The sequence below is a fragment of the Thunnus maccoyii genome, chromosome 4, assembly GCF_910596095.1.
Source record: "Thunnus maccoyii chromosome 4, fThuMac1.1, whole genome shotgun sequence".
Taxonomy (NCBI): Eukaryota; Metazoa; Chordata; class Actinopteri; order Scombriformes; family Scombridae; genus Thunnus; species Thunnus maccoyii.
The window spans coordinates 25,686,715-25,700,718 of NC_056536.1; the positions used below are offsets into that span (position 1 = coordinate 25,686,715).

A 14,004-nucleotide genomic window follows, 5' to 3' on the forward strand; every position below is an offset into this window, starting at 1 on the left:
CCACCGCGGATATGGGGAGACGTTTGTTTTAATATTCCTCGCCGTTATGTGCCTGCAAAGATAAAAAGCATTTGCCGTTTTCATTTCCACGCTTAAGAAATTACCAGAAAGCGGCTTTAATTGGATTTCTAGGATACAAGCAGGCGGTGAGCAGGATGGCCCGTTGCCTCTCAGCTGTACCGGCGTGCTGCATGTGGATATGAAATGACAGGCTGCAGATGGTCCTTTTTTACCTTTAGAAAGTTCTCTCTTTTGGGGGGCCAAATTCATATCTGTGATCCAGTAGGCATCGCAGATCCCTTGAGGTGTTGATGGTGGGTTTTCTGGATTGATTGCGTGGTGTTGAACTGCGAACATGGATCCAGCAAAGAAAGGTAGGAAATCTTTACAATGTCTCTGAAGTGGAGTTTGCACTAAGTAGAATAGTAAAAGTATTGACATTATACCTCCAAAGGTACGCATTACAAACTGGATGAGGCTCACTGTATTGTAAAGCTTTATGCTGGAAAAAACATCGCAGGTGTCATATTGTAGGTGCAAGATTGACCTGTTTTTCTAAAATAATTAAATAATTAAAGATTCAGATATTGAATGAGGGTGAAAGAACCACACAATTAGGAAAGAATGATTAGATTGGTCAAACATAGCTCACCTTGATAATAAAGCATGTTTGCAACTATTACAATCAAAGTATTTACCTGCTATAATAATTAGTCAACCAACAACTGGCATCATATTAAAGGTTTCCACAACAGGACAGTGTGTTTTACTTCTCATCTGTTCATATTTGTTAGATACTCTTGTAGTTTTTAAATGGATGAGATAATAAATGTACCCGCAGGCTTATTCTCTGAGCAGGGCCATGTCAACAGGTGTTCACAGGCCTACTTGGGGATAGTGTCGGGCTAAGTGCCACACTGCTCCCAATAAAGAAGTAGGTCACATCTGGTCTTATAATATGAGGCCTGCAGGACAGAATACCTGTCTGTGACTAAAGCCACGTGTCAAATCCTTTCCTAATTGTGTGGGATAATAAAATGTGGGCTGACAGTAGCAATTAATAATGATAACCTTATGTGAGATAGTACTAAAAGGAGCACCAACCAGATCTGGGCACACTTATTCTGTTTGTTTTAACTTTGAATGACAGACAGACAGACCCACATTTCTATTAGGAAAAAAAAAACAACTAAAACTAATCAATTTCTAGACTATTACCCCACATGTATAATGTATTTACTTGCCCAGAATAACATAAAACACATCATAAATCTGTCAGTGGTCATGTAATAGCTGTGAAATGCATTTCACATTTCATATGCAGGATGTTTAAAACACAGAATAGCATAATTATCGCCGTGTCCTTTCTGTTTTTTAGCAGATGCCCCTCCTGCGGGCGATGCAGGAAAATCAGACACCCTCGGGTCAACTGGCTCGGCCAGAAAAAGAGGAGGGGGGGCCAAGAAGGCGATGCAGGCGAACAAGTCTGCCCTCAGGGCCCCCCGAGCTCTCTGCTGCCTCACACTCAGCAACCCCATCCGCATGGCAGCACTGGCCCTAGTGGAGTGGAAATATCCTTCTCTGAGTCATTTAGGATGTTTGTGTTGGCACACACACACACACACGCACACACACAGACACATACTGGTTTGTGTGTGTTAATACAGACAGTCCCACATATGATGCAAATGTATAACGTGTTAATGAGAATATGTTGTGATGTAGGTCAGCTGAAGTTAAAAAGATGCATTCATGAGGCCTGTTGTACCCTTAACTGCAGTTCCCAAGCCCTTTGATATTTTCATTCTTCTTGCCATTTTTGCCAACTGTGTGGCCATGGGGGTCACCAAGCCGTACCCCGATGATGACTCCAACGCTACCAATCACAAACTGGTGAGTTTCCAGTGGAGAGACAGCTCAGCTTAACGTGCTCCCTTAACTCATTTTGAAAGTTAGGAAAACATTAACATGATACCCTGAGCATGGTGTTATGAAAGATAAATAAGGCTCACGTAGAAGTTGAGATGATCTGATATCACATGGAGGTGATTAATGGCCTGCTTTAAAGAAAATGTGGTAAAAAAAAAAATGCTCGGAAACAATCAGCTGACTTACTGTAAAAAAAACTTTATTTCATCAATGTGTGTTACAGTGCAGAATGTGTGAGCGTATATCATCTGTAAGAAGGCTAAATCTTACCCAATGAGAACTAGACGTGTATTGTATACGGCCTCTAAAGGAGACACAGAAACTTAATGTAACGTCATTATAAAAATATCACAGAATACATCACAAAAACAAGGTTAAGACAAGGGAAAGAAAGGAAATTAAGTATTGTAGATATTTTAGGTCTTCATCCAAAAGTGAAGGATCTTCCAGTGATTCCCTCATTTTTGTGATGGATTTATCCATTCATACATGCACCTGTGCAATACATACAAACCTAGATATAGTGAAACATCATACAGCGAGAGGATGAGCGAGAAAGTGAAAGTGTTGGGATAACACTTTTACTCTGTATATTATGATTATGTTTCCAAGGTTTGGCTCTCACTAAGAACATCTCCTCTGACTGTCCTGAGAGTCACTCCTCTCTGAGGAAAAACTGTTTTACTGGCTTGTGAAAAGTTGTTCATGAAAAACGCTGTAGTCAGAAGGCACGGGCAACTAGTGAGAAGATAATGGTGTTCTGCTGGATGGTAATGGTATTAGAGGGAAAAGTTGTCTTCTAACCATGGCAAGGTGACCCACTCAGGGATCATGACTTACTTAGACACCAACCATCTGCCTCATCTTTCTCTTCGTCACTTGTCCCCCCGCCCACCTCAGCATGTTTTCTGTAAACTAAAAAATACTAAACTAACTAAAAAGAGGTTGTTATTTTAGGTCATTAGAAGTCTTCATTTTGCAAATAAGATCCAATATGACACAACAAAAGCTTTATATATTTACAGTCTCACATTGTATTGTCACATGTCACATTTTTTGTACTGTTGGAAACAATCTTTACCGAGTTTGTAGAGAGAACAAGTGATCAAATTTTTGAGTTAAGGTGTTTTTAGTTAAAAGGGACACACACAACCACATTTGTTGCGGGATAGATGTTAGTAGATCCCTTTATTGGATTGTGCATAGAAGGTAAGCTGACAGTTTAACCTATACTTCCTCAAAGAGACTCCACATCAGTTAAAATCATTCATTTTCAGATCAAGTTTTGGTGAACGTTACTGTTTTTGTGAATACCAGTCATCTTTACATTAAACCACATTATGTCTGGGCTATCGTACCAGACGGGGGTTATAGCTGAATGACAGAGGTAGCAGTGATTAGAGGCATTAAGCTAAAGGTTTCAGTTAAGAGATCTGGTGACAGGCTTAAGCATGTGTTAGGCAGTGGGTTAAGAGGTTAGAAAGTCACTGCAGTCGGCCCTTAATGATTACGCACGTGATTGTTTTCACTGGAGCGAGAACAAGTCAGTTTATGCCTTTTTTTGCTGTAGGTGGTGAAGAGTAATCAAGTTTCTAAACGTCTTTGTTTAACCGTGATAATAACTTGACATTTTCTTCAGTTCCTTATTTGTTCCTTTCAGACGCACTCACTGATATAAAAAAAAAGTCACTCCAATTTTGCCTAACCATGCACTCCCTTTTCTTTTGTTCTCAGGAACAAGTCGAGTACGTCTTCCTTGTCATCTTCACCATCGAGACCTTCACTAAAATTCTTGCCTACGGCTTAGTCATGCACCCCAGCGCCTACATTCGCAGCGGATGGAACTTTCTTGATTTTGTCATCGTCATTGTCGGGTATTTTGGTGCTTCATGTAGTCATTATCTGCATCAATAAGTGTTCTACAAAAGAAGTAAAGTTTAAGAATTATCGTCTGTGTTTGTGCAGGTTGTTCAGTGTGATAGCAGAGGCCATGACAGATCATAAACCAGGAGAGGCCCATCACGCTGCGGGAAAACCTGGAGGCCTGGATGTCAAAGCTCTCAGAGCATTCAGGGTGTTGAGACCGCTTCGACTTGTATCTGGAGTGCCAAGTGCGTTTATCATTTATCACAGTTTGTTTAAATGTGTTTTTTTGCATGTGATCATCCGACATGCACCTACTGAAAACTGTGTGTTTTCTTTACTATCAGGTCTACAAATTGTGTTGAACTCCATCATGAAAGCCATGGTCCCCCTTCTCCACATTGGTATGCTGGTCATGTTTGTCATCATCATCTACGCTATCGTCGGCTTGGAGCTCTTTATCGGCAGGATGCACAAGACATGCTACTCCACGGTCACAGGTCTGTGCTCTCTAAACTATAAGCAAGTGAAATTTTTATAAATGTTTATATTTCATAGATGTGTGGGCTCATTTCCTGTCTGTCTCCTGCTGTTTGTTTGCTTTAGGTCTCATTATAGAAGATGACCCGACACCTTGTGCTTTTGCCGGCAACGGGCGCTTTTGTGTCGGCAATGGGACTGAGTGCAGGGGCAAGTGGGAGGGTCCCAATGGCGGCATCACAAACTTCGACAACATTTTCTTCGCCATGCTGACAGTTTTCCAGTGCATCACTATGGAGGGATGGACAGACGTGTTGTACTGGGTACACAGACATATTCCAGGATCCTCAATCTTCCAATTATTTCTCTGTTTTTGACTGCTGATTGAAAATACTCACACTTTCTGTCTCTGTCTCTCTGCACAGATGAATGACGCCATTGGATTTGAGATTCCGTGGATTTACTTTGTTTCTCTGGTCATTTTTGGATCATTTTTCATCATCAATCTTGTATTGGGTGTGTTGAGCGGGTAGGTAGTCGCAGCACTGCAGGCCTCAGCTTTCTGTAACTTTATTGTGTAATAATAAACAGAGACATGTCTTTTATGTTTTCCTGAGTTCCTTAAGTTCGTTTACGTGTGTATGTGCACAGAGAGTTCTCTAAGGAAAGAGAAAAGGCTGTGGCGCGTGGGGAGCTGCAGAAGGCGCAGGAGAGCAAGCAGATGGAGGAGGACATGATAGGCTACATGGACTGGCTCATAGAGGCCGAGGATGTGGATGAAGAAGGAAATAAACGTCAGTGTGACACACATCTACATGGCATACTCTCACACTTAAACCCAAACATCTACTCTTGTATGCTTACAGTCATCTGCTTCTATTTGTCTCGAAAGGTGCTGCGATCGCCAAGAAAAAGATGATGAAGAAGTTTGGCTGGTATAAACATAGTGAGGATGGAGGAGGTATGTCAGCTGTCACTGTCTCTCATTATGTTTATCTGATTGAGCCGCAATGATTAGTAAGTTGATCAATAAGTTGATCAACAGAAAATTAAGCGGCAGCTATTTTGGTAATCGAATAATCATTTCTGTGATTTAAAGTAAGTTCTCTGGTTTCAGCTTGTGAGAATTTGCTGTTTTTCTTTGTCATATGTGACAGTAAATTAAAAATCTTTGGGTTTTGGACAAAATAAGCGTAAACAAAACGATTAATTGATTAAACGAGAAAATAATTTGCAGATTAATCAATGACAGCGCTATATCTGATGCTCTCTAACAGTCAGTACTCACCTGTCTTTTCAACAGAGTCAGACTCTGATGATGATATAGCATACCTCGATGATGACAACGGCTTCTGTGCTTCTCTCATGTAAGGCGACAGTAAAATATCAACATTGTTTTGATTCATTATTGGCATGCGGGAGGTGATTAAGTCCTTTCAATGAATCTCTCTCATTTTCTTTCTTTCTCAGGGCGAAGATGATGGCCAATAGCTTCTGGTAAGATTTTCAACATCATACACTGTAAAAAGATATTAAAGAGCATGAACTTTCAGAGAGATTTACTTGTATGATTTGTAACGTTCCATCATGTCAATCACTGTTTGTGTCACAATGTCATGTTGTTTTAAAACCTATTAAGTAGTGCAGCATGGTATTATAAAGAGCGTTATATCTCATAAGGTTTGCCTTATCTGTGCCCAAAATTAAAACCCTTCTTCACATTCCTAAAACATATTAATATAATTAGTAGATGACTTTTGTAGACAAAGACAGAGAGGACTAGAAGAACATTTGTGAGGGATGTTTACAAGGTGATAAAAAATATCTATGGATGATTTAAATGTGTCAGATCTGACTGTTGAGAAAAAAAAAAGAAATGTTCCTTCAAACTCTATTCCAGTCTACTGTTATATCATGGATTTTTAAGGTCTATATTCCAAACATTAAAGGGAAACACCAATTTTACACATCAAAGTCCGTTTACAGGTCTTTCAGGAGGGCAACTACTTATGTGAAGAAAGTTGTAAAAAGCCTTTTCTAGCTTCAGACGGAGTGGCGCAAAGTCAGATAAAGTGCCTTGGCTGTGGAGGAAGACTACCAGTTTGAAAATAAAATTAAATTTGGTGTGTGGAGTTAGAAAGAAGTGAGGTTACCAGACCTCTGTCGCCTGTTTCTCATCTCTACTTGTTGTTGGAGATTTGGGGCTACATTAGCCACTAACTGGGGGGCAGATTCTCAGGCACTCTTTATTGTTTTCTGTACTGTAAATGTACTAAATGTATCAGAAGAACTCCTCCAGATGCACTTCTACAGTCAAGATACTATTTCCACTCTTTCTTTAGTGACCAGTTGTGCCAGCTGAACCATACCATGAGGAAGAATTGCCGTGTGGCCGTGAAGACCACTAACTTCTACTGGTTGGTGCTTCTGCTGGTGTTTCTCAACACTGTGGCCAGTGCCTCCGAGCATTACGGACAGCCAAAGTGGCTCACAGAAATGCAAGGTAAGAACTGAACTCTGGTTAGCTTTACACTTTGATTCTACTGTAAATAATCAGAAAAAATAACAACACTTGACTCCACATCTTTCCCTCTGTTCCTTTCTCAGAGCGAGCCAATAAGATCTTGCTGTTGCTGTTCACCCTGGAGATGCTGATGAAGATGTACGCCTTTGGCCTGCAGATCTATTTCATGGCACTCTTCAACCGCTTTGATTGCTTTGTGGTGTGCGGTGGCATCCTCGAGACACTGCTTGTAGAGATGGAAGTTATCCCGCCCATCGGCATCTCCGTGCTTCGCTGCATCCGACTGCTCAGGATATTCAAGATGACTCGGTAATTGGCACCAGAGCTTTAAGGAGGACAGCTGTGAGACAGTTTAGTGGTAACACATCTGGAGCTTTTCAGTCAGCTGCATGAGGAAGGAAACACTGATTTTAATCACAACCTTTTTTTTAAGGCATTTAATTTATCTTCTGTGCATTTCCTCATGTGTATCTGCACTGTCTTGTTATTTCCAGGCACTGGGCTGCCTTATCTGACTTGGTCAACTCACTGCTCAACTCCATGAAAGCTATCTGCTCCCTTCTGCTCCTGCTCTTCCTCTTCCTAATCATCTTCGCCTTGCTGGGTATGCAGTTGTTTGGAGGCAAATTCAACTTTGACGAGACTCAGATGAAGAGAAGTACTTTTGACTCTTTCCCCCAGGCTCTGCTCACTTGTTTCCAGGTGATTAACATCTCTTCAATATCTCACAGTGATACTATCTTCTCTACGTTTATTTATCGGCTCTTTTCTGTATCATGGTATTAATTACAGCTCTCTCTCTCTCTCTGTCTGTCTTCTTCTGTCTCTGTTATTTCTTTGCAGATCCTCACTGGAGAGGACTGGAACGCTGTGATGTACGATGGCATTATGGCCTACGGAGGGCCGATCTTCCCCAACATGGTGGTGTGCATCTACTTTGTCATCCTCTTTGTCTGTGGTAACTGTATCCTTTTCCATGAAGTGATCAACGCATCGCCAGTGTGTGTGTGCATTTACTGTCTGATTCCTATTGCAGTTTGAGAATGCATGATGCAGTAGGTATTTCAATCCAAACAGAGCAAGTTTGACTCCTTCATTCTGTGATCAGACATCCTGCTCAATGTCTTCTTGGCTATCGCTGTAGACAACTTGGCAGGAGGCGGCGGAAAGACAAAAGTCGAGTAAGTTTGACATAAGAAAAGGTGATAGTGAGCAGGTATCAAACACATCTGTTAATTTCCGGCTGCAAGTACAATGACTAGTGTAAATAAGTATATAAAAACTTGTTACTTTCAGGCAAATCTGCCTTAGGTTAACAGTAGTTGCCTGTTGTCTGTTTTTTCAGAGAGAAAAAGGAAGAGGAAGAAGAGTGGGATGAGGATGAAGAGAAAGAGGATGAAGATGCAGGGGTACGGAGTGTTTTAATCTTTTCCTGCACCATGTTGGACATTTATAAATTGCGAATTGCCGCAGTAACAACAGCTGATCTTGTGTCTTGTGTGTAGAACGAAGAGGATGATTGGCAGGAAAACGAGGAGCTGAGGGCCATTGAGGGACTGGAAGGTGAGTTTGACGGACATCACGCCCTGCAGGAGGAACACTAGATGTGCTTATATCTTCCTTGTATTCTTTTTTTTCTTTATTGCAGGAGTTGCTCCACTGAAGCCAGAGTTCTCAGGACCCAAAGAAAAGATCGTCCCAATCCCAGATGGAAGCTCCTTCTTCATTCTTGGAAAGAAAAACTGGTAAACCGAGATCATCCAGTACACGTGTCACATTGTCTCCGTCCTACTAAACTTTCAACAAAACAAGCCATGAACTTGTTTTGTACCCTTTTCTACATGGTCAAATAATTTTTGGTCCAATTTTCTCCCATTTTTTAGTTTGCGTGTCGCCTGCCACAACCTCATCCATCACCCTTACTTCACCAACTTCATCCTCATCTTCATCATCCTCAGTAGTATTTCCTTGGCTGCTGAGGATCCAATCAAATCTCACTCATTCAGGAACATCGTAAGACTAACCACATCAGCATCACGTCCAACTTCACAACAAAACAAGCTTTAATACTAATCTAACTTCTGTCGTCTGCAGGTTCTCGGTTACGCCGATTATGTTTTCACTTCGGTTTTCACAGTGGAGATCGTACTAAAGGTAACGGCTTCAGTAGCTGAAATTGACTAAATGATGTGCTTGAAACATGGTATAATTCAAAAGCACATGAGAGTGTGTCATCAAAATTAGATCAGATTGTTTCTATCTTTGTTTCTTCACTTCCTCGGTCGTGTCTAGATGACAGTCTACGGAGCTTTTCTGCACACCGGCTCCTTCTGTAGAAACGCCTTCAACCTTCTTGACTTGCTGGTCGTCAGTGTGTCGCTCACATCCTTCTTTCTACAGTGAGTAGAAACCTGAAACAATCTGCTGACAGTCCTTTTTTTTTTTTTTTAGAGAAAAATCAATAGTTGTGTAACTGTAAAAGTATAAAAAGGGATATATCTTTTAAAAAGTTAAGGGTTTGTTGGTGTCTAGTTAGAGAAAGTTTCCTACTGTAGATTCACATCTGTTCCATTTTCCAGTACAATATGCTCACTTTTTTACCCCTTGTTACTAATTATTATTTATTTATCATCTTTTTTTTAACTAAATCCTTTGCTTTGTTGCTCACAGCTCAAGTGCGATCTCTGTGGTGAAGATTCTTCGAGTACTTCGAGTGCTCAGGCCCCTTCGAGCCATTAACAGAGCCAAGGGACTAAAGGTAAGCAGCTCTACTGTAATGACCAATTTTGTGTTTGTCTTTCTTATATTCTCATTATATTTTAACTAAGTATTTATTGCAAAGCTATTGGATTGCATCATATTACATCATATAGGTGTTGCTATTTTTATTTGCTATGTATGTAATCAAGGTAACACGTGAGCTTTGTTGTTCGTATGTTCACAGAATGTGGTGCAGTGCGTGTTCGTGGCGATCCGCACCATCGGCAACATCTTGATTGTCACAACACTCCTTCAGTTCATGTTTGCCTGTATTGGAGTGCAGCTCTTCAAGGTACATGTTCATGCTTTCAGTCTTTTCATTTCTATGTCCTTACTGTATTTTTTTCTTTTACCCGCAGGATTTAAAAAAAAGGAAATAAATGCACAGTGAGTGTTTCTAATAGTAAAAACTTGATCATGTTACAGGGCAGATTCTACAGCTGCACAGATGAAGCAAAACACACTCCTGATGAGTGCAAGTCAGTGTTTTTTTTCATTTATTTACACAATATGCAGCACTTGCTAGTCTCTTCTCATACTGTTTATGTCATAAAACGTGTGTATGCGTTTAATTTCAGGGGAACTTTTGTGGTCTATAAAGACGGGGATATGAACCACCCCATGGTGAGAGAGAGGATTTGGGAAAACAGCGATTTCAACTTTGACAATGTGTTAATGGGCATGCTGGCTTTGTTTACTGTATCAACATTTGAAGGCTGGCCTCAGTGAGTAGCGACTTTTTACTTACATTGTGTTTAATTTAAGCTTTGCATTCTGTGAAATTGACATGTTTGTGTTTTTTGGTATAAAGGCTCCTCTACCGGGCTGTAGATGCTAATGCCATAAACAGAGGACCCATTTACAACTACCGAGTAGAAATCTCCATCTTTTTCATCATCTACATCATCATCATTGCCTTCTTCATGATGAACATCTTTGTGGGTTTTGTCATCATCACATTTCGAGAACAAGGAGAGGCCGAGTTCAAAAACTGCGAACTCAACAAAAATCAAGTTAGTTATTCACAAAACTTTAATAATTTTGTTCCAATTCAATGATTTTGCTAACACTGTACTTAAAGTCCCCCAAATTAGCATTTATAAGCAGTATAAAGACAGTTAATAAATGGATTATAACACACTAATTAATGTTTTTGTCAACAACTACAACCCCTTTTGTGGACACCCATAAATATATGCTGAAATATAATCTGCTTATAACTACATTATAGTGTGTTATAAACTGTTTATTAAATGTTTATATACTGCTTATAAATGATAAATAGATAAATAAATAGTACATAAAGTGTTACCATGATTTTAATGCTCTTAAATATGAAATACATTTGTTCAGTGGTTTCATCGTGAATAACGTTTGCTCTCTTCTTTTTGCTCTTCCCAGCGCCAGTGTGTGTATTATGCACTGAAAGCTCAACCTATAAAGATTTACATTCCCAAAAACCCATCCCAGCTCAAATTCTGGAAAATCATTAACTCCAGCCAGTTTGAGTACGTCATGTTTGTGCTGATTCTGGGCAACACCCTCACTCTGGCTGTTCAGGTACCATTTTCCACAAATCTCTCATTAAGAAAAAATACAGAAATTGTGTCAGAGTTGTGATGTGAAGGTTTGTGTTGTTGTTTTTTTTCTCTCGTTAGCATTACGAGCAGTCAAAACTATTTACTTCCATCATGGACATCCTCAACATGATCTTCACTGTGGTTTTCACGATAGAGATGATCATCAAGTTACTGGCGCTCCGGGCTCATGTGAGATTTCACTCTTTAACCTTTGAAAATAACTTTCACGACAACCATCAGCGTTATCTGTTGTTGACTCACTTTGTTTATTCCCTCCTTCTTCAGCACTATTTCATTGATCCTTGGAATTCATTCGATGCTCTGATTGTGGTCGGGAGCGTGTTGGACATTGCGGTCTCTGAGTTTAGTGTAAGTTTGTCCACACAAAGTAGAGGTCATAAAACTTGTTGTAGAATCACAGCGTGCTTATTGTATAGACACATTTCAAAAGCTCATATGTGAAGCAGTGCATCCTCTTCTGCTGTGAAAAAAATATAACACCAATCTGAGAATTCATCACCTGGATTTATTTGGGAGGGGAGTCAAATCAAACAAATGTACTGAAATTCCTGTATCATTTTCAAATACAGTATTAAAGGCCCTTTATATACCATAACAAGCAGTTAAATTGATACTGGGAATAATATCAGAAGAGAATACAGCTACCAGAATAAAAAAATGTAGTGCAGTTATAAAAAGTGTAAAAGTGTAATATCTAAAATTTAGGACACTGAGGTCATGTCCTCTGTATTTCTGGGATTTTCTGAGTTTTAACTTGGGTGAAATTCATATTGTACAAATACCAATTTACATTGCTGAATATTTTATAGGCCAATAACAGTATTGTTAGAATAAATATGTTGAAATTTGACTACTTTTAGACCAACAAAAAAAATCAATATTTATACCAGCAGTAATGAGACGGTATTACAGAAAACATAATTCATAATTCATTAAAGTAGTTTCTTCTTCTTACTCTAAAAATAAAACATTTGTGCTTGATGGTTTTTTAATCTCTTTCCTCCTACATGGTGTCTCTTCCTTTCGTGGATCCCCTGAATTATCGATCCAGGGAGGAGGCGGCCACGGAGAGGTGAGAACTCCAAATTATTCTCACAGGCCTTTATCTCATTACATACTGACTTTGTGATTACTTTTCCTCTCTTGTTTAGATGTGCAAGTACTATTAACACGTGTATTTATCTACCTGTTTCCAGGGTAAAGGAGAAAGTGGAAAAGTGTCCATCACGTTCTTCCGTTTGTTCCGAGTCTTGAGGTTGGTCAAACTGCTCAGCAAAGGAGAGGGCATCCGAACCCTCCTCTGGACTTTTGTCAAGTCCCTCCAGGTCAGTGCAAATAATTCACATAACACAAAGCAAAGAGCTGACTGCAGTATGTTGTCATGAGAGTTATAAATTATTTTTTTGTAACTGTGCTCTTGACGTTCATCCGCTCAGGCTTTACCTTACGTCGGTCTGCTCATCGCAATGATCTTTTTCATCTACGCTGTGATCGGCATGCAGGTGAGTCTCTCTCATCAAAGTGATTCAGGATTATTTCATCAAATCAAGTGTTTTAAATAGAATTACTTTAAAATCATTTCATTTTAACCACCTACTGTTATGCACTGTTCTCCTTTTTAGTCATTTGGGAAAGTGGCCGTTGACGACAACACACATATCAACAGAAACTGCAACTTCCAAACTTTCTTCATGGCTGTTCTGGTGCTTTTCAGGTGAGCTATTTTAGTTAGAAACAAATAAATGATTTTCACAGTTTAGTTACAACAGTTACAGCACTAGCTATTGAAGTACATCTTTTTAAATTTATTTTAATGTTTTATTTCTTGTTTTAAATGCACTTTGAGCTGCATTTTATGCAGCAAAACAATATTTTCTCTTTCCTCCATTAATTGGAGGAAAATCCAAATAATTCCACTCTCCTCCTTTATTCTCTTAAAATCCACCGGGTCGCCAGCAACCCGCTTAAGCCAGTTGTAGCATCACCCAGTAATGAGTAAAAGCAATTGGCACAATTTCGCCTATTGGAGATGATTGGAGAGGTTCGGGGACACCAGTGACACCACAAACTAAAAACTCCCTAGTTCCCATAAGGTTAGGCCTAGAGGTCTGGAAAATTATATGTTTTTTTATGGTGTTCTGCATAGTTCTGGCATAAAGCATGTCTTAATTATTGTTATTCAAATATGACTCATGATAGACGAGGACCAAAAACACTTTTTTAAGCCTTATTTGAACTGATGTAGTTTTGTTTGTGTTGTAGCCACATGCTAAACAAACACATTTCCAGAAACTAGAAGATGTCAAATGAAGCCTAATATGTGCATCGTGGCCTTACAGTTCTTCTGTTATAAGCTTTTCCATTTGGGTGTGCCAAATAGGCAAAAACTCTATAAAAAGGGTGGATGTTAAGGGGTTAAAACAAGTCTGGATGTGTAAATAAAGGACAAATGTCTCTGTCTCCTTATAGATGTGCCACTGGAGAGCAGTGGCAGGAGATCATGTTGGCAGCTCTGCCCGGTAGACGCTGTGACCCAGAATCCGACACTGAGCCTGGTGAAGAGTTCAGCTGCGGTAGCAACTTGTCCTACCTCTACTTCATCAGCTTCTTCATGCTCTGTGCTTACCTGGTGAGTGAAGCCAAGGGGGATTAAGGACCGCTTCGATTTTGTTCTTTTAATCGCTCGGTTCTCAGATCATTTAGTAAAACATTTTCCCTCCTTTGATATCACTTAATTCAGCCTCCTGACCCCAAATTAAATTTAGGCATAATTAATTCACACTTGTGTTTTACAGACTGTCGGGTCAAATGGGATCAAAGTCAGATGAAAGTAGAGAGGATAGTATT

General features: G+C 39.8%; 1 protein-coding gene across 1 annotated transcript in view; it reads left to right on the plus strand.

The window, feature by feature from the left end:
- The window catches only part of cacna1fa (calcium channel, voltage-dependent, L type, alpha 1F subunit a), a 22,375-nt gene continuing 8,371 nt past the window's right edge, over positions 1-14,004 (plus strand). The window contains exons 1-36 of the mRNA XM_042408541.1: positions 1-374; positions 1,379-1,585; positions 1,781-1,893; positions 3,664-3,803; positions 3,895-4,040; positions 4,140-4,292; positions 4,399-4,595; positions 4,698-4,801; positions 4,924-5,066; positions 5,165-5,233; positions 5,576-5,639; positions 5,743-5,769; positions 6,615-6,775; positions 6,880-7,105; positions 7,291-7,498; positions 7,640-7,760; positions 7,905-7,977; positions 8,142-8,205; positions 8,302-8,359; positions 8,445-8,541; positions 8,680-8,809; positions 8,891-8,950; positions 9,089-9,195; positions 9,467-9,554; positions 9,741-9,848; positions 9,983-10,035; positions 10,135-10,281; positions 10,368-10,569; positions 10,958-11,116; positions 11,215-11,325; positions 11,422-11,505; positions 12,209-12,229; positions 12,354-12,482; positions 12,594-12,659; positions 12,780-12,871; positions 13,627-13,786. Of these exons, the coding sequence (XP_042264475.1) occupies positions 356-374; positions 1,379-1,585; positions 1,781-1,893; positions 3,664-3,803; positions 3,895-4,040; positions 4,140-4,292; positions 4,399-4,595; positions 4,698-4,801; positions 4,924-5,066; positions 5,165-5,233; positions 5,576-5,639; positions 5,743-5,769; positions 6,615-6,775; positions 6,880-7,105; positions 7,291-7,498; positions 7,640-7,760; positions 7,905-7,977; positions 8,142-8,205; positions 8,302-8,359; positions 8,445-8,541; positions 8,680-8,809; positions 8,891-8,950; positions 9,089-9,195; positions 9,467-9,554; positions 9,741-9,848; positions 9,983-10,035; positions 10,135-10,281; positions 10,368-10,569; positions 10,958-11,116; positions 11,215-11,325; positions 11,422-11,505; positions 12,209-12,229; positions 12,354-12,482; positions 12,594-12,659; positions 12,780-12,871; positions 13,627-13,786 (4,107 nt within the window). The 5' untranslated portion in view covers positions 1-355. The remainder of the gene's footprint in view (positions 375-1,378; positions 1,586-1,780; positions 1,894-3,663; positions 3,804-3,894; positions 4,041-4,139; positions 4,293-4,398; positions 4,596-4,697; positions 4,802-4,923; positions 5,067-5,164; positions 5,234-5,575; positions 5,640-5,742; positions 5,770-6,614; positions 6,776-6,879; positions 7,106-7,290; positions 7,499-7,639; positions 7,761-7,904; positions 7,978-8,141; positions 8,206-8,301; positions 8,360-8,444; positions 8,542-8,679; positions 8,810-8,890; positions 8,951-9,088; positions 9,196-9,466; positions 9,555-9,740; positions 9,849-9,982; positions 10,036-10,134; positions 10,282-10,367; positions 10,570-10,957; positions 11,117-11,214; positions 11,326-11,421; positions 11,506-12,208; positions 12,230-12,353; positions 12,483-12,593; positions 12,660-12,779; positions 12,872-13,626; positions 13,787-14,004) is intronic.